A 25,222-nucleotide genomic window follows, 5' to 3' on the forward strand; every position below is an offset into this window, starting at 1 on the left:
TATATATATATATATCCACTGTATCCAGTTTAGCTAGATCTCACTGCAGACCGTTCCTGGTGCACTGTTTCTAATATACTTCAGGCAGGCAGTTGATTCAGTTAGCTGCAGTGTATTTAGTATATATATATATATATATATATATATATATATATATATATATATATATATACATCCCGGCTTTGTAGATATAGATATATATATATATATATATATATATATACTGTAGACCAGGGATATGCAATTAGCGGACCTCCAGCTGTTGCAGAACTATAAGTCCCATGAGGCATAGCAAGACTCTGACAACCACAAGCATGACACCCAGAGGCAAAGGCATGATGGGACTTGTAGTTTTGCAACAGCTGGAGGTCCGCTGATTGCATATCCCTGCTGTAGACCGTTCCTGGTGTACTATTTCTAATATACTTCAGGCAGGCAGTTGATTCAGTTAGCTGAAGTGTATTAAGTATATATATATACATACCGGCTTTGTATATGTATATACACTCTATCCTGTGTAGCTAGATCTCATTGCAGACCGTTCCTGGTGTACTGTTTCTAATATACTTCAGGCAGACAGTTGATTCAGTTAACAAAAAAGTCTGGGGAATGCCCAGGAAAAAACCAAAGCCTATTTACCACCAGCTCGCAGACAACCAAATAAACCTGTCTAGAAAAACAGGGGTTTTGTCCGCACGCATTTGCACGTCACGGCACCCTGGTATCTGTGGTCCTAACACTAAAATACGAGTGTTCCCACAGTGGAGGCACATGCATTCTGATGGATAAATGAGGGCAGGTGGACTGAAGGGGAGCCCACCCCTTCTTAAAGGTACAGGAGCACACCAAACACCCAGAAAATAGCACAATGGCTGATCCTCCTCATCCTCTGTCACCCAGGCTAAGATAAGTTGCGCTGCCAATGCGGCTGCCAAAGAGGCCTATTCCATTGGCTCAATGGCATCAGTCACTCCTTCACTAGCCCCACCATCATGTCCTGAGGAGTCCCCTGAACTGTTCGACCACAGTGTCGGGTACATGCTGAGAGAGAAGGGGTGCCTAAGAAGAACAAGAAACTGGCAGTCATGTTCCCCCAGCTTCAGCATACTGCCAGGTTTGCTCCAGTGGTGAGGAGGGAGGGGATGATGAGGTCACTGAGTCTACGTGGGTGCCTGATAGAAGAGAGGAGGAGGAGGCACATCTCCAACGAGGCAGGATGCCCTCCAGGGGCCAGCTTAAGGACAGCCAACTGACTGCATCACACCGCAGAGCTCCGCATGTGCACGGCGCAGCTGACACGTGTTTTTTCAAAAATTCTTTGGGCCTTTTTTGAGATGTGTGCAGCAGATCGCTCCCATGCAGTCCGTTGGCAACAGTACTTAAAAGACCCACAACAAAGAACAAGGCGGACCTCTCCTTGCTCCTCATCAGCTGGGTTCTCCAACCCCACTATACCTTCAGTCCTCTCAGAGACCTGCACTAAGAGGAATGAAGGTGTAGAATTAGGTGTCCCAAGCACTTGCGGGCAATCTGCTAGCGGTACACCTAAATCCGATTGTAGCAGGCAAATTTCCCTACCCCAGTTGCTAAACTGTCAAAAGAAATTCAGTCCCAGCTATCTACATGCTCAGTGGCTGAATGCTAGTTTGGCTAAATTGCTAGCACTCCAATTGCTGCCTTTTCAGCTGGTAGACTCTGCCCCCTTTCAAGAGTTTGTGGAATGTGCGGTACCTCAGTGGCAGGTTCCCAAACGCCATTTTTTTTCTCGGAAGGCCAGTCCGGCTCTCTACTGGCATGTGGAAGGCAATGTCTTGGCCTCGTTGGACAAGGCGGTCAGCGGTAAGGTGCATATTACCGCTGACTCATGTTCCAGCAGGCATGGACAGGGACGTTACCTTTCTTTCACGGCACACTGGGTACCCCTTCTGGCAGCTGGGAAGGAGGCAGGGCAGGGTGCAGTAATGTTGGAGCTTGTTCCACCACCATGCCTCCAAAATGCTGGTAGTGGTGATTCTGCCACACTTCACTCCTCCACCCCCTCCTCTTCTTCATCCTCTATGGCCTCTTCCTGTGCAGATTTGTCCTCGCAACCAGCGGTGCTCCGTAGGCATTCTAGGGCTATGCAAGCACTTGGGCAAAAAGGGGACAGGAGCCACACTGGGGCAGAGATTCTGGCAGCTCTGCAGGGGCAGGTTCAGAGGTGGTTGACGCCACGCCAGCTTCAGCCAGGAATGGTGGTTTGCGACAATGGCACCAACCTCCTCTATGTCCTCCGACAGGGACACTTGACCCATGTTCCCTGTTTGGCTCACATCCTTAATTTGGTTGTGCAGCGGTTTTTGTGCAGGTACCCGGGCTTACAGGATCCCCTGAGGCAGGCCAGGAAAGTCTGTGGGCATTTCCACCGGTCATATAATGCCAGTGCTCGGCTGGCTGACCTTCAAAAGGAATGCAACCTGCCCAAGAACCGCCTCATCTGTGACATGCCCACCAGGTGGAACTCAACGTTGGCAATGCTGCAGCAGCTGCACACACAGCAGAGGCCATCAATGAGTACCTGTGCTAGTATGGCACCAGGACAGGGTCAGGGGAGCTTGGCTTTTTTTCGCCATGCCAGTGGCTAATGATCAAAGATGCATGCACTGTCCTGTCACCATTTGAGGAGGCCACGAGGATAGTGAGCAGTGACAGTGCATGCATCAGTGATACTGTCCCTCTTGTCTTCCTGTTGGAGCACACGCTGTGTGGAATAATGGACAGGGCACTTGAGGCAGAACAGAGGGAGGAAGAGGAGGACTTCCTTACCTCTCAAGGCCCCCTTTATCCAGACAGTATTCCTGCAGGCTCGCCTATCACACAGGAAGAGGAGCAGGAGGAGGAGGATTGTGTCAGCATGGAGGTGGAGCCTGGCACTCAGCATCAGCAGCAGTCTTCAAGGGATCGTTTTCAGTCCCCAGAAACCCATGGACTTGTACGTGGCTGGGAGGAGATGGCTGCGGATCATGTCACCCTTAGTGACCCAAGAGGACTCCGGACCGAATGCCTCAGCAAACCTACCTGCATAGCCTCCCTGATCCTGCAAAGCCTGCGAAAGGACCCTCGGATTCGTGGTATCAAGAAGAGGGATCAGTACTGGCTGGCAACCCTTCTTGATCCACGTTACAAGGGTAAGGTTGTGGAACTTATCCAGCCTTCACAGAGAGAGCAGAGGATGAAACATCTTCGGGAGGTCTTGCAGAAAGGTTTGTGCAATGCGTTTCCAGAACCTGGGAGGTTGCAATTTCCTGGTCCTCCTGGATGTGTTGCTGAGGCTTCGGTCAGTCACAGAAGGAGCGGTGGAGAAGGTGGCCGTCTGACTGATGCGTTCAGACAATTTTTTAGTCCGCAGCCCCAAGGTCTGATCGGTTCCAACAACCATCGCCAGCGTCTGATTTACATGGTGCAGGAATACTTTGGGGCAAGATCAGACTTGGAGACCTTTCTAACTGAAAATCCACTGGGTTACTGGGTCTTGAGTATGGATCACTGGCCAGAGCTTGCACAGTATGCAATTGAGCTACTGGCCTGTCCTGCATCCAGTGTTCTATCAGTGCTGCTGGAGGCTTTGTAACCGATCACCGCCTGTCCACAGACTCGGTTGATCTTTTCACCTTCATAAAAATGAATCAGTCTTGGATCACCAGCTACCAAGCACCTGATGCTGATGAAACCGATTCATTTTTTTATGAATGTAAGATCCCTTTAAGACTTTGCCTATGCTGATGCTGTATGACTATCCTGTTATGCTGAGTGACTATCCTATTCCTCCTCAATGTTCATGTTGATAGCTTCTAAGAACATTTTTGGTTCTGGGCACCACCACCAGTGCCTAAAGCCCAATTTTTCTGCCCCTGTTTAACAGGGGCATGTAATTACAATTTTTGCTGTAATATTTTGCAGCAGGGCTCGTTCCTGCGCTCAACTAGAGTATCTGTGAGGGGTTGCAGTGTTGTGGCACCAGCACCAGTGCCTAAGGCCCAATTTTTCTGCCCCTGTTTAACAGGGGCATGTAATTACAATGTTTGCTGTAATATTTTGCAGAAGGGCTCGTTCCTGCACTCAACTAGAGCATCTGTGAGGGGTTGCAGTGTTGTGGCACCACCACCGCCACCTAAGGCCCAATTTTTCTGCCCCTGTTTAACAGGGGCGTGTAATTACAATTTGTGATCTAATATTTCACAGCAGGGCCCATTCCTGCGCCCACCAAGAGTAACTGTGAGGGCTTACAGTGTTGTGGCAACACCACCACCAAAGGTCCAATTTTTCTTACCCTGTTCAACAGGGGCATGTAATTACAATTCTTAATATAATATTTCACAGCAGGGCCCGTTCCAGCGCCCACCAAGAGTAACTGTGAGGGCTTGTGGTACCACCAACACCTAAGACCCAAATTTCTGCAGAGTATATAGAGCAGGCCGTATAGTATATACAGGCGGTCCCCTACTTTCCGACTTACAAACAACTCCTACTTACAAATGGGGGGAGACAACAGGAAGTGAGAGGAAATCTACCATTAAGAAGTGAAATTCTCTCTGTAAAAGTTAATATGGGAAAAAGGTGTCTCCACTGATGCTTTATTATCACCAATCCTTGTTTCCCTAAAAACCCCAAATTTTCTAAATCCAATTGTCATTGGGACAGAAAGTGAGGTGAAATCTTCTGAACAGGGGCACAGACAGCAAAACAAATGTTACAGGAGTGATGATAACCCTTCCCTATGTTATCCTAAAAGCCTAAAAATAGATTTTTTTGGCTGGAGCTACACTTAAAAAATGTACCTGTTCCAAATTACAAACAGATTCAACTTAAGAACAAACCTACAGTCCCTGTCTTATTTGGACCGCCTGTGTACTGCTGTTCAGAGTATATAGGGCCTGGGTGCCCAACGCCTTTTCTTTCTTTAATTTGGGTACAGGGCTCCCCTTAATATCCATACAAGACCCAAAGGGCCTGGTAATGGGCTGGGGGGTTACCCATGCCGTTTTTCTCAATAATTTTCATCCATATTGCCGGGACCCGACATTACATTACAGCCGCAAGCAGTTTTAAATGACTTTTATTCCATTAAAAATGTAATTTTGTTCGGGGACTGTTCTAAACATGGAAAACACGTGCCACTTTACAGGCATACTATAGACACCCCCCAGGTACGATATTTAAAGGAATATTTCACTTTTATTTTTTCACTTTAAGCATCATTAAAATCACTGCTCCCGAAAGAATGGCCATTTTTAAAACTTTCTTTTGCATTGATACATGTCCCCTGGGGCAGGACCCGGGTCCCCAAACCCTTTTTAGGACAATAACTTGCATATTAGCCTTTAAAATTTGCACTTTTGATTTCTCACGTTCGAGTCCCATAGACTTTAACGGTGTTCGAATGTTCGCACGAACTTTCAGTCCGTTCGCATGTTCTGGATGCGAACCGAACCGGGGGGTGTTCGGCTCATCCTTATGCGTAAGCCACAGAGCCTCAGCACCCTGGTATCTGTAGTCCCTAAAACTAACTTATAAGTGTCTCCACAGTGGAAGCACATGCATTCCATTCTGATGGATAGATGAGGGCAGGTGGACTGAAGGGGAGCCCACCCCTCCTTAAAGGTACAGGAGCACACTGAGCACCCAGCATGTAGCTCAATGGCTACAAAGGTGTCAGTGCGTTGCCTGACCAATATACAGTGATACAAAAAAAGTGCCAACTCATCTCCTCACCTACATCAAAGGCTGGCAAATCCGCACAAATCAGACTTCCCTTCTCTCCAGTTGAAGACAATTCACAACCGATGGGCATGCAGAACTCAAACCTCCAGGTATTAATCGCCAACAGACTCCAGTTAGAAGATCAGGACATTGCCCCGAATAAGGATCTTTGCCAGCTTTGCATGGTGTGAATTGCTCCAACATACTGTATTCCCATCCCTGAAGTGGTCATGCAAACATGTTTCAGGGTAGAGAACTTCCCTTCATCAGCCTTATTGTCACGTACCTAGTAGGTGGAGCCCGGAATGCAGGGAACGGCCTCTCGTTTACCTCCGACTCGGGAACCCCTGGTAGTGATGACAGGGGCTCGGGAGTGCGAAGGGGCACAAGTGCCTGACTGGAAGGCTGGAGCAGAGAGCTGAATCAGGTAGTCAGCTGGGAGGTGTCCTGTAGTCCAGCAGCAGGATGTAGACAGCAGGGAGGTGTCTTGTAGTCCAGCAGCAGGATGTAGACAGCAGGGAGGTGTCTTGTAGTCCAGCAGCAGGATGTAGACAGCAGGGAGGTGTCTTGTAGTCCAGCAGCAGGATGTAGACAGCAGGGAGGTGTCTTGTAGTCCAGCAGCAGGATGTAGACAGCAGGGAGGTGTCTTGTAGTCCAGCAGCAGGAGGTAGACAGCAGGGTACAGGCAAGCCAGGTCAAACACAGACGGGCAGATCAGGTACAGAAGGTAAATCCGGGAGAGTAGTCAAAGTCCAAAAGCTGAGATCAGGGCAGGCAGAAAACAGAGTAGTCAAAGTCCAAAAGCCGGGATCAGGGCAGGCAGCAAACAGAGTAGTCAGGAACAGTCCAACAGGTATCAGGTAGCAAATACAAGTAACAGGGCACAAGGGGTCTTCAGGAACGCTGTAGACCGGACAGCAAGGCAGCAGTGGAACAGTCCTCTTTAAATAGTCTCTTTGGCGCCAAGTGCTGTCACAGGGCGCCGCTATTGGCGCTATTGCGCATGCGCGTACGTACGTCAGCGCTTTTGGCGCTGTTGGCGCTATTGCGCGCGAGCGCCGGATGGCGCTTCTGTGCACAGGCATTCCTTTAAACTTTAGTTTGCTAGGATATTTGCAAGAGGGCTTTTCCTGACACTAATCCTCCTGATCTAATAGGCACTATCTTCTGGACGGTGGTTGTTTTTCCCTTCTGGTGACTAGGGCAGGATGGTAACAACAGAAGGGACTGTGTATGCCTTTCAGGCTTTTTCTGCCATTTCCTCTGCATCTACAGTAGCTTTCTGAGTGCATTTTATTCCAATCTTTATTATTATTATACAAGATTTATATAGCGCCGACAGTTTATGCAGCGCTTTACAACTTGAGTGTAGACAGTCAACTACAATACACTTTAATACAGTAGGAATAAGAGAGTCCCGCTCATTAGGGCTTACAATCTAAGAGGGAAGGTCAAGAGATACAAGAGGTAATAACTGTGGGGGATGTGTTGATGGAGAAAATAAATGTACAGTTGTTAGGTGAGGGCAAGATAGGTTTCTCTGAAGAGATGAGTTTTCAGGGATCGTGAAACAAGTGGACAAAGTATGAAAAAAGGGAAAGAGGGTGGGACTTTATATGAAACATGCATCCCTGGAGATATTACGATACAAATGAAAGTGGACAATGCGGGTTATACTAAAGCCATGAACATCAATAACATTGTAAAACAGGTATTTAGCAATCACTGATTTATTGTATAAAGTATATGGCAATAATAGTATTCACAAGGTAAAATAATGACATAATAAGTTCATAATGTAAACCATAATAAAAACCAGATACAATTAGGATATACAAAATATAACAGTGATATTGATAGCATAATCCACTAGTGACATAGTTAATTCATATTGTACATATGGTAGAAAAACCACTTTCATTGAAGCGTGTCTCCCTGTTAAAAAGTGTAACTATAATTGTTGGTACAGTCCAATATATAAATATAAAGTGGGCAAAGTAGGAGATAGATGGACAGATTGGGGTAGAGCATTCCAGAGGATGTAAGAGGCTAGGGAGAAGTCTTAGAGGTGACCATGGGATGAGGTGACAAAGGAACTAGAGAGCAGGAGGTCTTGGTAGGAGCGAAGAGAATGATTTGGTTGGTATTTTGAAACCAGGTTAGTGATGTAGCTGGGGGCCAAGTTGTGGATGGTTTTGTAAGTTGTTGTATCTTTAATTTAATTTGTTGGTTGAGTGGCAGGCAATGGAGGGATTGGCAGAGAGGGGTAGCAGACGCTGAGCGGTTTGTAAGGTGGATGAGCCTGGCAGCAGCGTTCATGATGGACTAAAGGGGGGATAACCTATTTAAAGGTAAGCCAATGAGGAGGGAGTTGCAGTAGTCGAGGCGAGAGATGACCAGGGAGTGGATTAGAAGCTTTGTGATGTCCAAAGCACAAGCACTTGAAAATTTTTGAATTATTTTATAATGCATTCATAAACGAGGGGAGGGTTTATCCCCCCCTATCAATGCCCCCCCCCCCTTTTTTTTTTCTTTTTTTGCACACATAACAGGTCAATAATGTATATAGAGCACTAATATTTGTATAATTGAAATAAGTTTTATAACACTTTCATAAAATTGCAGTTCTTGGTTTTACTTTTTTTTCAAGTGTAATAAGTTAATGACACATATAGAGCACAGAACTTGAAAGAAGGTCTTTTCCCTTTCTTTCAATTTTTTTTTTTCCCTCTCCTTTAACACGTATTAAGTCAACAATGTATACAGAGTATAATATTGGAAGATCTTAAATTATTTTTATAGCACTCTTATAAAACTGGGTTTTTTTTTGTTTTTTTTTTTCCTTTCTTCTCTTTTTTTAGGGTATGGGGAGGGGGTGTAGAGGGAGCCATCCCTGTTGTTGGCGTGTATATATAAACCAGGATATTGAATATTGTCCTCTGTCTTGTGGAGATAAGCCATGTTAATTTTTTTTATAATAAGAGAAAAATGTTTAATAAAGAATGAATTATAAAAAAATAAAAAAAGAAGCTTTGTGATGTCATTGGTTAGGAAGGGGCGTATCTTGGAGATGTTGCAGAGGTTGAGATGGCAAACTTTGGACAGCGATTGGATGTGGAGGCAAAAGGATAGCTTAGGGTCCAGGATTACACCTATGACCTTGGCATAGGGGGACAGGTTGATAGTTAAGCCATTGATTTTCACAGAGAAATCAGGGGAAGAGGTACGTGGGGGAGGAAATATCATGAGCTTGGTTTTGAATAGGTTGAGTTTGAGGGAGTGATGAGATATCCAGGCTGATATGTCTGTTAGTAAGCTGGTGATACGTGATGGAGTGAGCTTGGGGGTGGAGAAAAAGATTTGGGTGTCGTCAGCGTAGAGATAAGAGATGATATTGAAAGCCATGGTCAAGCCATGGGAGACAATCAACTGACCTAGGGAGAAGGTGTAGATTGAGAAAAGGAGAGGTCCAAGAACAGAACCTTGGGTGACCCTGACGGAGAAAGGAAGAGGCGAGAAGGAAGTAGAGTTGCAAGTGACACTGAAGGTGCAGTGGGATAGTAGGATGAGGTACAGTCACAGGGAACAAAGGAGTGGAGGTTTTTGAGGAGGAGGGGGTGGTCCAGTGTGTCAAAGGCAGTAGAGAGGTCCAGGAGAATTAGTACAGAATAGTGTCCATTGGTTTTAGCCATTAGTAGGTCAAATGTGAGTTGAAGCAGAGCTGTTTCCGAGGAGTGTTGAGGGCGAAATCAGGACTGAATGGGATCAAGAAGTTTGCTCTTAGTCAGATGGTCGCTCAGTCGGTTGTAGACCAGTCTTTCAATGAGTTTGGAGGAGAAGGGGAGTAAGGAGATGGGTTGTAGGTTGTTAAGTTTGGTGGGGTCCAGTGAGAGTTTTTTAAGGAGGGATGACTAGCACAAGTTTTAGAGAGTTGGGGAAGATGCCAGAAGAGAGGGAGTGGTTGAAGATGTGAGTTAGAGAGTGTAGAATAGAGTCAGAGGGTGAGGGTAGCATTTTCAAGGGAGCAGAATCCAGGGGGCAGGTGGTTAGATGGGTGTTTAAAAAAAAAAAGTTTAGCAACCTTGTTAATACTAGCAGGGTTGATTGAAGGAAGTAATTATTGTACCTGTGGGCATGGGGTATTGAGTGGGGAAGGTTTCTGCGCAGTGGAGATCCCCTCAGGAATTGTATCAATCTTATTTTTGAAGTGATTGGCAATCTCCTGGGCAGTGAGTGAGTTAGTGGGTGGAGGCAGTAGAGGACAGAGTAGAGCATTAAAGGTAGAGAAGAGTTGACGGGGACTGGTTGATAATGTGTTAATGAAAGTGATAAAAAAGGTGTGTTTGGCTGTGAGAAGGCAGGAATAGTATTTTAGGAGGGCAGATTTATATTGACTGAAGTCTTCCTGGGATTTAGTCTTACACCACAAATGCTCAAGAGCGTGGCTACTTTTTCTGAAACTTCTGGTGTCGTCTGTTTACCAGGGTTTTAGCAGTCTGGGCCTGATTCTGCATGTAGTAAGGGGGCGAGCTTGTCTAGGGAGGATGATCGTAAGCTGTTGTAGATGAAAGCGGCTAGGTTGGGGCAGGACAGGGGTGAGATTTTGTCATAGAGGTGGTCAGTAGCAGAGTAGAAAAGAGAAGGGTGAGGTGGCAAAGGTTTCTAAGGGCAACTGTTAGGCGGTTGGAGGGAGAGGAGGTGGAAGACCGGGAGAGAGCAAAACTAAGAAGGTGGTGATCAGAGAGTGGGAGAGATTTGTTGGAGAGATTGCAGGGAGTGCATAGATAGGAGAAGACAGGGTCTAGGGTGCTGCCACTGGAGTGAGTAGGAGCCTGTATCCATTGCTTCAGGTCAAAAGATGAGGTTAGATGAGAAGTTTAGAAGTAGTAGTTAGTATTAGCATTAACAGGGATGTTGAATTTGCCAAGAATGATTGTAGGTATTTCAGAAGAGAGAAAGTAGAGTAGTCAGGCAGAGAAGTCATCCAGGAAGGTTGATACTGGTCCAGGGGGCCGGTAGATGACAGCAATTCTTAGAGAAACAGGAGAAAATAGACAAGGGAGGTGGGTGAAGTACCTGATAGGTGCTGAATGGGGCAAGAAGGATTCCCACTCTGCCTCTCTTCCGTCCAACTGGTCTGAGTCCAGAGAAGGCCACCATGGGAGAGGGAAGCATGTAGTGTCGGATTCATGAAGCCAGGTTTCGGTAATGGCAAGTAGGTTAAAGGAATTTGTGATAAAGAGGTCGTGGAGAGCGGTCAGTTTGTTACAGACAGAAGAGGAATAGAGGAAGAAGAGGAATAGAGGTTAAGTTTTGTGGGTTGTGGCTGCTGCCAGAGGGTGTAGGGAGATGGGAGCGTCAGGAAAAGACAAATGATGGAGACCCAGGGTTTGGGGATATGTCACCAGATGTTAGGAGAAGCAGGAGGGTGAGGGAGGTAGCAAGCAGATTCCAGTTTCAGTTAAAAGTGGAGGTGGTTCAAGAGGAGGTGTTTCAGCTGTCCCTGTGGAGTGACAGAGAAGAAATGTTCAGATGAAACAGAGCTTGAAGGGCATATCATTTGTATAAAGAATCACTTAGAGAAATAAGCACTAAGGAAAAAAGCCCCGCAACATGCTCCCCCCTACATTTCTACATTGTTTAGTACAACAATGAATGTCTTTGCATTATTCTCTTTCTTTGATTTTATTTAAAATTACCCTGGAGGTTCCATTCCTCTCCTTTACAAGTTGCTGCTCCATTCATTCACAGTTATAGAGAACTCTTGTCTGTTCACAGAACTACCTCTGTCTTGTGAATAAATGGGCTAATTTTTCACTTTTATTTGTTTGTATGCAGGGCTTTTTTTCTCAGAGAAAACTCAGCCCCCCCCCCCCCCCCCCACTGCCGAACCGCATTGAGTCATGGGTGTGGCAAAATTGCACTAATAGTGGGAGGATCTTAAAGGGGTACTAAACACCCCGCTCCCACAGTGCCTCAAAGATGCTGCTTGCAGGACTTTTTTCTAGCGTCCTGCCAGCGCACCACCGCAGTGTGAAAGCACTCGGTCTTTCACACTGGAGTGAATGGAGAGGCTCTTTACAGGCGCTTTGCAGGTGCTATTTTTAGTGCTATAGCGCCTGTAAAGCGACTCAGTGTGAAAGCAGCCTAATGCCCCGTACACACGGTCGGACATTGATCGGACCTTCCGACAACAAAATCCATGGATTTTTTCCGACGGATGTTGGCTCAAACTTGTCTTGCATACACACTGTTGCACAAAGTTGTCGGAAAATCCGATCGTTCCGAGCGCGGTGACGTAAAACACGTACGTCGGGACTATAAACGGGGAAATAGCCAATAGCTTTTGTCTCTTAATTAATTCTGAGCATGCGTGGCACTTTGTATGTCGGATTTGTCTACACACGATTGGAATTTAAAGGATCGGATTTTGTTTTCGGAAAATTTTATAGCCTGCTCTCAAACTTTGTGTGTCATAATTCCGATGAAAAAATTCCGATGGAGCCCACACACGGTCGGAATTTCCGACAACAAGCTCCGATCGCACATATTCCATCAGAAAGTCCAACCGTGTGTACAGGGCATAAGAGTGATTGAGCTGCGTATCCAGGTCCATAAAGACACGGATGAGCAAGTTTGGGGAGGAGGAAGTTGACTGGCCTGCACAGAGTCCTGACCTCAACCTGGTAGAACACCTTTGGGATGAATTAAAGCGGAGACTGCAAGCCGGGCCTTCTCGACCAACATCAGTGCCTGACTTCAAATGTGCTTCTGGAAGAATTGTCAAACTTTCCCATAGACACACTCCTAAACCTTGTGGACAGCCTTCTCAGAAGAGTTGAAGCTGTTATAACTGCAAAGGGTGGGCCAACTCAATATTAAACCCTAGGATGCCACTAAAGTTGATGTGAGTGTAAAGGCAGGTGTCCCAATACTTTTGACAATATAATATAGTATACATACAGTATATTAAATAAATAAATGTAGCGCTATGTGTAAAATTATAAATATAAAGTGCAAATCTCTAAAATAAATAAATCCTACATGTAAATGAATAGTCCATAAAATGAAAAAAATTCTTGTTGTGATCAGTGTATCCACACAATTCCACCACTGTGATTGTTCGTCCTCAAAAGGAGTACACACCACCACCAGTAAAAATGCGCGCTCACCTCCCAGATGAGTCAAAAGAACTCATATGCGGATATCCCCACAAGCTCTTTGCTCTCACCTCCTCTTCCCAATCAATGGTGGGTAATCCAGATGGCTCTTTTCTTAATGGGAACTCAGCTCATTAACATCCAAAGAAACAGATCATCTCCCAGCTTGGCTCAAGATTCCATGAGTTCAGGACATGTAAATAATAAGTATAGAGACCATAGTGTTCTCTGTATACAAATTTATTCAAAGCCCCCAAACAGACAAGTTGCATTTACAAGATAAAAACTTTTAAAATCACATAAAAACCTCCAGAGTAGCACCACCGTGTCCACATACACAGTGCCTGGCTGAACGTGACTATCAGCTCCTCCCTTCTAGACGCGTATCGGCCAATCACAAGGCCTTCCTCAGTAGAAAGGCCTGTGATTGGCCGATACGCGTCTAGAAGGGAGGATCTGATAGTGAGCATGGTGGTGTGCACTCCTTTTCAGGATGAACAATCACTGTGGTGGAATTGTGTGGATACACTGATCACAAGAAGAGTTTTTCATGTTTTATTTCTTCATTTTTTTTTCATTTTATTGACTATTCATTTATATGTAGGATTTATTTATTTTAGAGATTTGCACTTTATATTTATAATTTTACACATAGCACTACATTTATTTGTTTACTATCCATTTTGAAATTTGTGTGGTGTACCACTTGGAATGTTTAGCAGCTGTGCACGTTTATTATTAGGTTATCTTATTATCACAATATTTTTTACTTGTGGCGCTGATTGTTTCATCTTATAATTTACATACAGTATATACTGTGTGTGTGTGTGTATATATATATATATATATATATATATATATATATTTTTTTTTTTTTTCTCTACAGATCAGCTCCTCCTACCAGAAGTGGTGGTCCCACCACTTATTGATGAAGAAACTTCAGTGACTTTTGAGTGCTCAACGCCATACTTTTGTCCAGACGGCTCAGTGACACTAAACTGGAAGGACTACGCACCAGATAGATCATTCTTATCTGATGATGTGCATCTCGATACCACTGCCGTTCTCGTGATGCAGAACCTGACAACCAGCTTCACTTGGATGGAACATAATAAGAAAATTCTCTGTGCAGTGTCTGTCGGAAATCAAACTGCTGTAAAGGAGGTTACTCTTGATGTCAGACGTGAGTACGAAACCTCTGGATTAGTGAAATAAAAAAAATGTTACACAATGCTAGGCCTAAACAGAAGACATGTCACCAGCACACCAAGGATCTCAAAAAAAAAAGGATCAACCACTTTATTTGATAATCACATCACAGATAAAACAGTGCACAAGAGCCAGCAGGGGGATTTGTGTGTGTAAACACACACATCTCTGTTCTGTCAGGGGAGAGGAGACATGTCGTTTGTTCCTACTAAGTGGGAACAGTGATATGTCTCCTCCCCCAGTCAGTTATCCCCATACAGTTAGAAACACTAACTAGGGAACACAGTTAACCCCTTGATCGCCCCCTAGTGGTAACCCCTTCCCTGCCAGTGACACTCACAAAGTAATCAGTGCATTTTTATAGCTCTGAACGCTGTATAAATGTCAGTGGTCCCAAAAACGTGTCAAAAGTGTCCGATCTGTCCACCGCAATGTCGCAGTACCGTTAAAAAATGCAGATCACCGCCATTACTAGTAAAAAAAAAATTAAAAAAATAAATAATACATCTTTCCCATAGCTTGTAGATGCTATAACGTTTGCGCAGACCAATCAATTTACGCTTATTGCGATTTTTTTTTTTTTACCAAAGATATGTAGAAGAATATGTATTGGCCTAAACTGATGAAGAAATGTGTTTCTAAAAACATTTTTGGTGATATTTATTATAGCAAAAAGTTAAAAATATTGTTCTTTTTTTCAAAATTGTCGCTCTTTTTTTGTCTATAAAGCAAAAAATAAAAACCAAAGAGGTGATCAAATACCACCGAAAGAAAGCTCTATTGGTGGGAAAAGAAGCAAATTTCGTTTGGGTACAGCATTGCATGACCGTGCAATTGTCAGTTAAAGCGACGCAGTGGCAAATTGTAAAAAGTGCTCTGGTCAGGAAGGGGGTAAAATCTTCCAGTGGCTGAAGCGGTTAAATAAACAAAACACAGTGTACAACAGTGACCCCTAGTGGGAGTGATAACCATGAATAGATGGCAAGTAAATGACAAACACCAAGTGGACCCTCCACCAGTCACACTATGCAGCGCTCACCTCCCAGGAATGGCCCCCAATTAGGCCTAGTAGCACCTTCCCCTCTTGGGGTCACAATCCAAGATGACTTTTTAAGCTTCCATCCACGGGCTCCTGCAAGTGTGGTCTCTCATAGGTGATGGCAACATATGGATAAAGAAGGAACTAAAATAGTGTAGTACTACAACTGTTCCAATCACATTTAAGAATGCACTAGCACTGGTGCATACAGGTGATGAACTTAGGCATATACAGATCAGGTTATCATCCTGTATATGTCCAACATCTGGCGGATAGATTAGTCAGTGCTGCGGAGCTGCCAGTGCTGACTGAACATTTACTATTGTCAGGGCCGGTGCAAGGATCTTTGTCTACACAGCGAAGGTGCATTTTGGTACCCCCCCCCCACTCCACCATCCTCCTGCCACTCCCTCACCCCCACAGTCTACAGCCTCACTGGGACTTCCTTCACATTTCGCCTGTATTTGTGATGGGGTGTAGTGTAAAGGATGTCTCTTCAAATCTCCTTAGGACATATCCCCCCTCCCCCAGTCCCCCTCTCATCAAAAATCCTCTCCCCATTTCTAGCATAGATCCTCTCCCCCAGGTTCTCCCTCCCAGCTCAACTTCCCCCCTCTCATCCTGGGTCAAATCCTGTTTCCCCCATCCTCGCCCAGCACAAATCGTCTTTCCTCCAAACCCCCCATGCCAGCACAAGTCCTCTCCCCAGTTCTGTCCCAAATCCTTCTACACAAATCCTCCTTCCTAGTACAAACCCTCCACCTCAAAAACAAATCCTCTCCCCTTCTAATACAAATCCATACTTCCCAACTGTACTGGTTTTGGTGAGACTTTCTGAGATACGAAACAAATCCCGGGCTAAGGGCCGGTTCACACCAGAACACCCTGAGGGAAATCCACATTTTGTGTGCTTTTCCCACACTGCATTCAAAATGCACTGCAGACACCACTGTCTCACAGTTAACAAATAAATCAGTGTCTCCTTCCTTTCCCACAGCCTGCTGATCGAACCATTAAGTCATTGACTTTCTCTCATGGATCTTGATCTCTTGTTAGCACATGTGCATGCAGCACAACTGGTTGGCTGCTAGTGCTACTTATGCTAGTTATATGTAGAGTATAGTCATTTACTTTTAAAGAAATAACCATATCTATTACCTTAATATACAGTTCATTTTTCTGATGCTTAGCCCTAAAATTAAAAGATAGAAAGGCAAAAAGTTTGTCCAGTATAAAAAAGCCCAAAGCAGGGTCCTAATTTGCCACCAGCAACAACCATGCTGGCCAAGGGCCCCTCCCACCGACCATCCTCCTGCCCAGGAATGAGAAAGGGCACACATGCACCTGTAACTTGGAGAAACTCCACCATCTGTGATCACTCACATTCTCCTGGTCCAAGGCCCAACTCCAGAAATAAGGAATGTCCACCTGTTCAGCCTTTTAATGTTTTAACTGTAGCAGAAACATAATGTACTTCTTGGCCAACACACCCTTCAACACCTCTTTAGCCCTGACATCAATGACTCTGCACGGTGCAAGTCTAACATTAATCTTTGATGGCCACTTAATGCCGCGTACACACGACTCGGTTTTGCCGTTTTTCTGACGGAATTCCGCTCAAGCGGTCTTGCATACACACGGTCACACCAAAGTCTGACCATCCAGAACACAGTGACGTACAACACGTATGATGGGACTAGAAAAAGGAAGTTCAATAGCCAGTAGCCAATAGCTTCCATCTTGTACTTGCTTCAGAGCATGCGTCGTTTTTGGTCTATCGGAACAGCATACAAACGAGCAGTTTTCCTGATAGGAATTGGTTCCGTCAGAAATATTTAGAACATGTTCCATTTCTAGGTCCGTCAGAATTTTCGAAAGTCTGAGGCATACACACGATCGTAATAGACGATGAAAAGCTTCCGTCTGACTTTTTCTGTCGGATATTCCGCTCGTGTGTACGTGGTTTTACTCTTCAATTGTCCTCACCTAGGTTGCCACAGGTGGGTTCTCCAATGGAGCTTGAACCAGGCTTACCCCAAAGGGTTCACTTACTAAGTCTACAAGCTTATATGGCAGTATACTAGGTGTAGCCTTTTCCCATCACCCTCTAACCGAGGCTCTTCCAGCCCTAAATTATAGGGGACTAAGCAAGCTTAACTCACCACATCCACCCCAGGGGAGGGGGTTCCCTGAAACGGATACTAGCTCCTGCTTACAAGCTTAACAGACTATTTTTTTTAACAACATTCATCTTCAAAAAGTGTATCGTTCTTTTAATAACTTCTGCTTACAATATGTACTGACTCAGTACTATTTTTATCTTATTCCTGCTTATTTTATTTTCTTGATTGCTATAACTACAATATGTATACTATGTTTCTTTTATTTTTGAAAAATTTCTTAATAAAAATACAATTTATAAAAAAAAAGTGTATAATTCAAAGGATCTATAGATGATCTTCTGCCAAAGAACGGCTGTTCAATTGACAGTCAACAGTATCATCAGAATGGTTCTGTAATGAATGTCAATGAGTGTTCTCAGATTGCAATGCATTTATAACCGCTTGCCGTTTCTTATTTTTAAGATTCTCCCAGGGTGAGCATCCTCCTCAACTCATCAGGGATGAATATTAAAATGGGAGATTCTGTTAACCTGACCTGTCATGTGAACAGCAGCAACCCAGAAGTCACTACATACATATGGTTCAAGGATGGCCAGCAGTTTTCCCAGGAGCCTTCGTTGACTTTTAATAGCATTTCCAAGACCGACCATGGAGAATATCGATGCGAAGCTCAGAATGCCATCGGAAATGGGTATTCCGAGATGCAGCTGATTGTCTTCGGTAAGTAAATCCTGCTCAAACGGACGAATCCTTAATGTCCTCTCTAGAATGGAATTTCTTTTACCTTGGTAGCTAAGGACATGCTTAAAAAGTTAAAATATGTCTTTCGCTAAAACTTTTTTCTTAGTTTGGATAGAAAGGGGAAGGGTTAAATATCCTTTCCACTTATTTCAGCATAACGGGAAGAGAGAGAAAAACTCCCCTCTAAGACAATTGGCATTGAAACAGTTCTCATTGAAAGATTTACTCTTAACTTTTGTTTAGTAAAAACTCAAAAGTTGTGGATTTCCCACAAGCTATTTGTATCGTAAAACTTTCAATATTTAATTGTATTCATGTTCAATGAATGAACGTTTCAGTTTTCTGGAAAAAAAAAAAAACTCCATGATATAAATCTCGTTCTATTAACAATATAATAGATGTCATGTTTAATAGACTCCAAATGAACTTTGGCAGTGTGGTAATTCCCTTGCTCAAATCTTGCTTCTTTTGCTGCTTTTATGAATTCGAGGAAATGCCACAAATTAGTATCCAGTTATTATAAAGAACAGATACTGAGGTTATATCGCAAAGTTTTCCTGCATCCATCTGTATAATTTTACATCAATTCCTAAGATACACACCAATGTTATTTTTGTACATTATGTGCCAATAAAGAAAAAAAAAAACATACATTTTTTAGTTCAGTATTGTTCCATTTATGTCATTTAGTTTTTTCACCATTTTATCAAATTTTGCAGCATTTTGTAATCTGTCAATTCAGGATTTCAACAACAGACTCCTCAATTTCTACAGTATTAAAAGAGTTGTAAAGGCAGAATGTTTTCTTATCTTAATGCATTCTATGCATTAAGATGAAAAACCTTATGTGTGTAGCAGCTCCCCAGCACCTCCTAATTACTTACCTGAGCCCCATCTCTCTCCAGTGATGTCCACGAATGTCTAAGCTGTCCGGGACACTCCTCCTGATTGGTTGAGACACAGCAGTGGTGCTGTTCTGTTCTCGCTACACGTTTGCCCCTGGCGTGTATGTAGCTCAAAATATAGCTTAAACCTTAAATCCTAAAATAACCAGACTGTCTGTAACTTTGGAACTTTATTACAAAGAAGAGGTGATGGCCGTATAAGAATAGGATGCACATGGTGAAACTAGAAATAAACACATAAATTAAAATGTATCCACTAGGGGGAGAACCTCTGGGGGAATTTAGGATGGAAAAGGACCTGGGGGTCCTAGTAGATGATAGGCTCAGCAATGGCATGCAATGCCAAGCTGCTGCTAACAAAGCAAACAGAATATTGGCATGCATTAAAAGGGGGATCAACTCCAGAGATAAAACGATAATTCTCCCACTCTACAAGACTCTGGTCCGGCCGCACCTGGAGTATGCTGTCCAGTTCTGGGCACCAGTCCTCAGGAGGGATGTACTGGAAATGGAGCGAGTACAAAGAAGGGCAACAAAGCTAATAGAGGGTCTGGAGGATATTAGTTATGAGTGCTAATTTTAAAGGCTTATATGCAAGTTATTGTCATAGAAAGTGTTTGGGGACCTGGGTCCTGCCCAGGGGACATGTATCAATGCAAAAAAAAGGGTTTTTTTCGGGAGCAGTGCCCTGCCAGTGTCATTTACACAGTAATCAGTGCATGTTTATAGCACTGATCGTTGTATAAATGTCACTGGTCCCAAAATAGTGTCAAAAGTGTCTGATCTGTTCACTGCAATGTCGCAGTCATGATAAAAATTGCAGATCGCCGCCATTACTAGTAAAAAAAAAAATATTATAAAAATGCCATAAAACTATCCCCTATTTTGTAGAAACGATAACTTTTGCGCAAACCAATCAATATAAGCTTATTGCGATTTTTTTATACCAAAAATATTTAGAAGAATACATATTGGCCTAAACTGAGGAAGAAATTTGTTTTTTTATATATTTTTTTGGGGATATTTATCATAGCAAAAAGTAAAAAATATTGCTTTTTTTTCAAAATGTTCGTTCTTTTTTTGTTTATAGCGCAAAAAATAAAAATCAGAGGTGATCAAATACCACCAAAAGAAAGCTCTATTTGTGGGAAAAAAAGAACGTCAATTTTGTTTGGGTACAACGTCGCACGACCGCGCAATTGTCAGTTAAATCAACGCAGTGCCGTATCGCAAAAAAAAGGGCTTGGTCAGGGGAAGGGGATAAATCCTTCCGGGGCTGAAGTGGCTAACATTCCAATTTGTAAAAATGATTATTGTTCTTATTATTATGCAGATATAAAATGTGACAGTGCAGCGCTCGGAAATTCTACATACATAGAATGGCGTGCATGAATGAAATGCTGGAATTCATAATCATCAAATGAAACCCAAAAAAATAAATAAAATTAAACATAAAAAAACAATACATGTAATGAGGGGTAATAACTACTAGGTGACAACCATCCTGGGTGCAAAGTCTCAAAAATAAGGGCAAAGATGAATATCAATCTTCCTCCTTAAAAAAGTGCTAACAGTGCAAACAAAGTCCCAAAAAATAAGTGCATAAATGAACATCAATCTTCCTCCGTATTATACACCTATTATTATCTGCTTGCCGACCTCCCCAAGTATATGTACTGCGGGGGCGGCAGCTCCTGCAGGCGAAATCACGTACCTGTATGTGATCGCCTCTCCCGGGTTTGCCATCGGCAACCAGCTCCTGCTATGGTTGGACACAGCGGTAGCCAATCAGCGGGTCCGGCGAAGTCAATGTTCACCGGGAAACCACCAATCGTTCCCGGCAGAGGCAGATCAACGTTCTGTGACAAGGGAAGACAGAGATCCTGTGTTTCTGCTAAGCAGGAACACAGATCTCTGTCTTCCCACAGTTAAACCACCTCCTGCACACAGTTATAAAGCACTCCCTAGTCACACATTTAACCCTTTGATCACCCCTGATGTTAACCCCTTCCCTGCCAGTGTCATTAGTACAGTGTCAGCACATATTTTTTAGCACTGTATTGGTATCACTGGTCCCCAAAAAAGTGTCACTATTTGTCTGATTTGGCTGCCGCAATGTTGCAGTCCCCCTATAAGTCGCTGATCACCGCGATTACTAGTAAAAATAAAGAAAGAAAAATCCCATAAATATATCCTATAGTTTGTAGACGCTATAACTTTTGCGCAAACCAATCAATATACGCTTATTGGGATTTTTTTTTACCATAAACATGTAGCAGAATATTGGCCTAAATTAATGCAAAAAATGAAAACCGCAGAGGTGATCAAATACCACCAAAAGAAAGCTCTATTTGTGGGAAAAAAAGGGCATCAATTCTATTTGGGTACAGCGTTGCATGACCATGCAATTGCCAGTTCAATTTACGCAGTGCTGTATCACAAAAAAATGGCCAGGTCATGAAAGGGGCTAAATCTTCCGGAGCTGAACTTATGCAGGATTTATATAGTGGCAACCAGGGTCGGTGCTACCACTAGGCAAACCACGCAGCGCCTAGGGCGCACTGCTGCCTAGGGCGCCCGGCCACTGATGTTCCTACTCTCTTCTCTCTGCAGCAAGCAACTAAGTCTCAGCATCAGCAGGCAGCAGAGGACTGTGTCTGTGTCCCGACTCCCGAATGAATGGTAGCAAGCAAACATTCATTGATGGGCACTGGTAGGCTGCATTGATGGGCGCTTGTAAACTGCATTTGATGGGTGATGGTGAGCCCGTATTGATGGGCGCTGGTGAGGCTGCATTTGATGGGTGCTGGTGAGGCTGCATTTGATGGGCGCTTCATTAAAAAGGTGGGGTATACATGGACAGGGCAAAGGGGGTGGAGTCAGGGGTGGAGCCAAGGGGGAGGCAAAATAGGGTTTTGTCTAGGATGTCAAAAATCCTTGCACCAGCCCTGGTGGCAACAGTTTGCGCAGCACAAAATGAAGGCAGACAGTACAGTTACAATACAATACAAGGGGAATCAGAGGGTCATTCTTGTTAGAGCTTCCAATCTAAAAGGGAGGGTCAAATGATGTAAAATAACTGTGATGGGATGAGCTGGTGGAGAAAATAAAGGTTTAGTTGTTAGATGGAAGTGGTGGATAGAGTAGGAGATAGTTGGAAAGACTGGGATTAGGAGTACCAGAGGATGGGAGAGGCTCTGGAGAAGTTGTGGAGGTGAGCATGGGAGGAGGTAATGTGGGAGCTAGAGAGCAAAAATAAAGTGAAGCAAGTTATAAATGCCCCACCTTTGCTTTTCTCTGGGGCTCCATGCACACTCGTTTAAATAAAGCTACTCCTAAAGGAGTTTGGCCTGTAGATGCAACTAATGTTATCCTATGTGCCCATGCACATTAGGTACTCTAGAGGCATTTTTTAACCACTTCAGCCCCGGAAGATTTTACCCTCTTCCTGACCAGAGCACTTTTTGCGATTTGGCACTGCGGCGCTTTAACTTTCATTTGCGCCCAAACAAAATTGACGTGCTTTTTTTCCCACAAATAGAGCTTTCTTTTGGAGGTATTTGATCACCTCTGTGGTTTTTATTTTTTTCGCTATAAACAAAAAAAGAGCAACAATTTTGAAAAAAAAAGCTGTATTTTTTACATTTTGCTATAATAAATATCCCTCAAAAATATATTAAAAAAAAGTTTTCCTCAGTTTAGGCCGATATGTATTCTACATATTTTTGGTAAAAAAAAATCGCAATAAGGTATATTGATTGGTTTGCGCAAAACTTATAGCGTCTACAAAATAGGGGATAGATTTATGGCATTTTTATTATTCATTTATTTTTATTAGTAATGGTGGCGATCTGCGATTTTTATGATGACTGCGACATTATGGCGGACACATCGGACATTTTTGACACTATTTTGGGACCATTGTCATTTATACAGCAATCAGTGCTCTAAAAATGCACTGCTTACTGTGTAAATGACACTGGCAGGGAAGGGGTTGAACACTAGGGGGAGATCAAGGGGTTAAATGTGTCCTAGGGAGTGATTCTAACTGTGGGGGGGATTGGCTACCTAGGACATGACAGCGATCAATGCTCCCAATGACAGGGAGCAGTAGATCTCTGTCATGTCACAAGGAAAGGAAATGTCTTGTTTACAAAAAACGCTCAAAATTTGCGTTTTTTTTTCTGTCAAGAGCACTGCCATTTTTTTCAGCTTGCATGGAGCCTGATTGTTGGATTGTTTCCTGCAAAGTAGTGAACACTGGGACTTATAAGCCAATGGTCATTTGTGTATGGATGATCCCTTATGACTGCTTTAATCCCTTGGACCCCTTTCACACTGGGGCCGCCTGTGAATTAGCACTAAAGCGGCGCTCGTTTTAGCGGAGCTTTAGCGCTGTTTAAGCTGCATTTTTTGGCCACTAGCGGGGCGCTTTTAACCACAAAGAAGGGGTTAAAAACGCCTGTGTTGGGGTGCTTTCGAATCGCTTTTCAGGCACTTCGGAAGCGCTGCCCATTTATTCCAAGGGGCAGGGCGGCATGGGAGGCAGTTTTCAGGCGCTTTACAGGCGCTATTTCTAGCGCTAAAATTCCTAAAAAGTGTGAAAGGGGTCTTAGGGTTGGTCTCATCTTTAGATGTTGTTGTTTTTCACTTTTTAGGGTCTTGGCAATCTTCTTATAGCCGAGGCCAGTGATGGCGAACCTTGGCACCCCAGATGTTTTGGAACTACATTTCCCATGATGCTCAACTACGGGGCAGAGTGCATGAACATCATGGGAAATGTAGTTCCAAAACATCTGGGGTGCCAAGGTTCACCGTCACTGGCCTAGGCCATCTTTATTTAGAGCAACAATTCTTTTTTTCAGATCCTCAGAGAGTTCTTTGCCATGAGGTGCCATGTTGAACTTCCAGTGACCAGTATGAGAGAGTGAGAGCGATAACACCAAATTTAACACACCTGCTCCCCATTCACACCTGAGACATTGTAACACTAACGAGTCTCACATGACACCGGGGAGGGAAAATGGCTAATTGGGCCCAATTTGGGCATTTTCACTTAGGGGTGTACTCACTTTTCCTGCCAGCGGTTTAGACATTAATGGCTGTGTGTTGAGTTATTTTGAGGGGACAGCAGATTTACACTGTTATAAAAGCTGTACACTCACTACTTTACATTGTAGAAAAGTGTCATTTCTTCAGTGTTGTCACATGAAAAGATGGAATAAAATATTTACAAAAATGTGAGGGGTGTACTCTGGAGTGATTTTGAATTTCTTTTGGACACTAGCACTTTATGATATATAAATGAACTAACACAAGGTGCACTTTCATAATATGAATTGGTTATTTATTGAAATATTTACTGCACTTTATTATTATGAATTGTTTAATTTGGAACATTTATATAACTAAGTAAGCATCTATAATTAGCACTTCATTATGGATTTACTAGTAGCGCCGCGCATATTTGTTTTTTGATATTGGAATGACTTCCTGGGTGGAAGTAGTCATTGTGCAGGCAGCTACACCTAGCGATTAAGCCTTATGCCGCATACACACGATTGGATTTTCCGACAACAAAATCCTGGATTTATTTCCGACGAATGTTGGCTCAAAGTTGTCTTGCATACACATGGTCACACAAATCTTGTCGGAAATTCCGAACATCAAGAACACGGTGACGTACAACGCGTACGACAAGCCGAGAAAAATTAAGTTCAATAGCCAGTGCGGCTCTTCTGCTTGATTCCGAGCATGCGTGAAATTTTGTGCGTCGGGAATTGTCTACACACAATCGGAATTTCCGACAACGGATTTTGTTGTCGGAAAATTTGAGAACCAGATCTTACATTTTTGTTGTCGGAAATTCTTACAAAAAATATCCGATGGAGCCTACACACGGTCGTAATTTCTGACAACAAGCTCCCATCGAACATTTGTTGTCGGAAATTCCGATCGTGTGTATGTGGCATTAGTGCGGAGTCCATTGCATGTAGTAAACGGAATTCAGCTTTAATTTCTCTGTTGAAAAATGTTACAAATAAATCAAAGCCCAATAGATCGTGATTATCCAATATGGTAAAAAAGGATTTTAAAGCCACAAGTTGTGTTCTGCTGGTGGACCACATTTCGGAAAAGTTGGTAAGTTTCAAAATATCTTAATAAATGGTTCACAAAACATATTGAATTGGGTGTTTTGTCTATAGTTGCACATGAAGGGTTGAGGGAAGTGACTAAGTGGTTAGTACTTCAGTCTAGCAGTACTAGAGTTTTGGGTTTCCTCCCACACTCCAAAGACATTCTAGA

General features: G+C 43.5%; 1 protein-coding gene across 1 annotated transcript in view; it reads left to right on the top strand.

Annotated features, from left to right (window-relative positions):
* LOC141120762 (sialoadhesin-like) overlaps nt 1-25,222 on the top strand; it is a 111,166-nt gene that overhangs the window by 29,200 nt on the left and 56,744 nt on the right. The window contains exons 4-5 of the mRNA XM_073611036.1: nt 13,786-14,082; nt 17,733-17,990. Coding sequence (XP_073467137.1) covers nt 13,786-14,082; nt 17,733-17,990 — 555 coding nt within the window. The remainder of the gene's footprint in view (nt 1-13,785; nt 14,083-17,732; nt 17,991-25,222) is intronic.

This window comes from Aquarana catesbeiana, linkage group LG01 (genome assembly GCF_042186555.1).
Source record: "Aquarana catesbeiana isolate 2022-GZ linkage group LG01, ASM4218655v1, whole genome shotgun sequence".
In the NCBI taxonomy this organism is placed as follows: domain Eukaryota; kingdom Metazoa; phylum Chordata; class Amphibia; order Anura; family Ranidae; genus Aquarana; species Aquarana catesbeiana.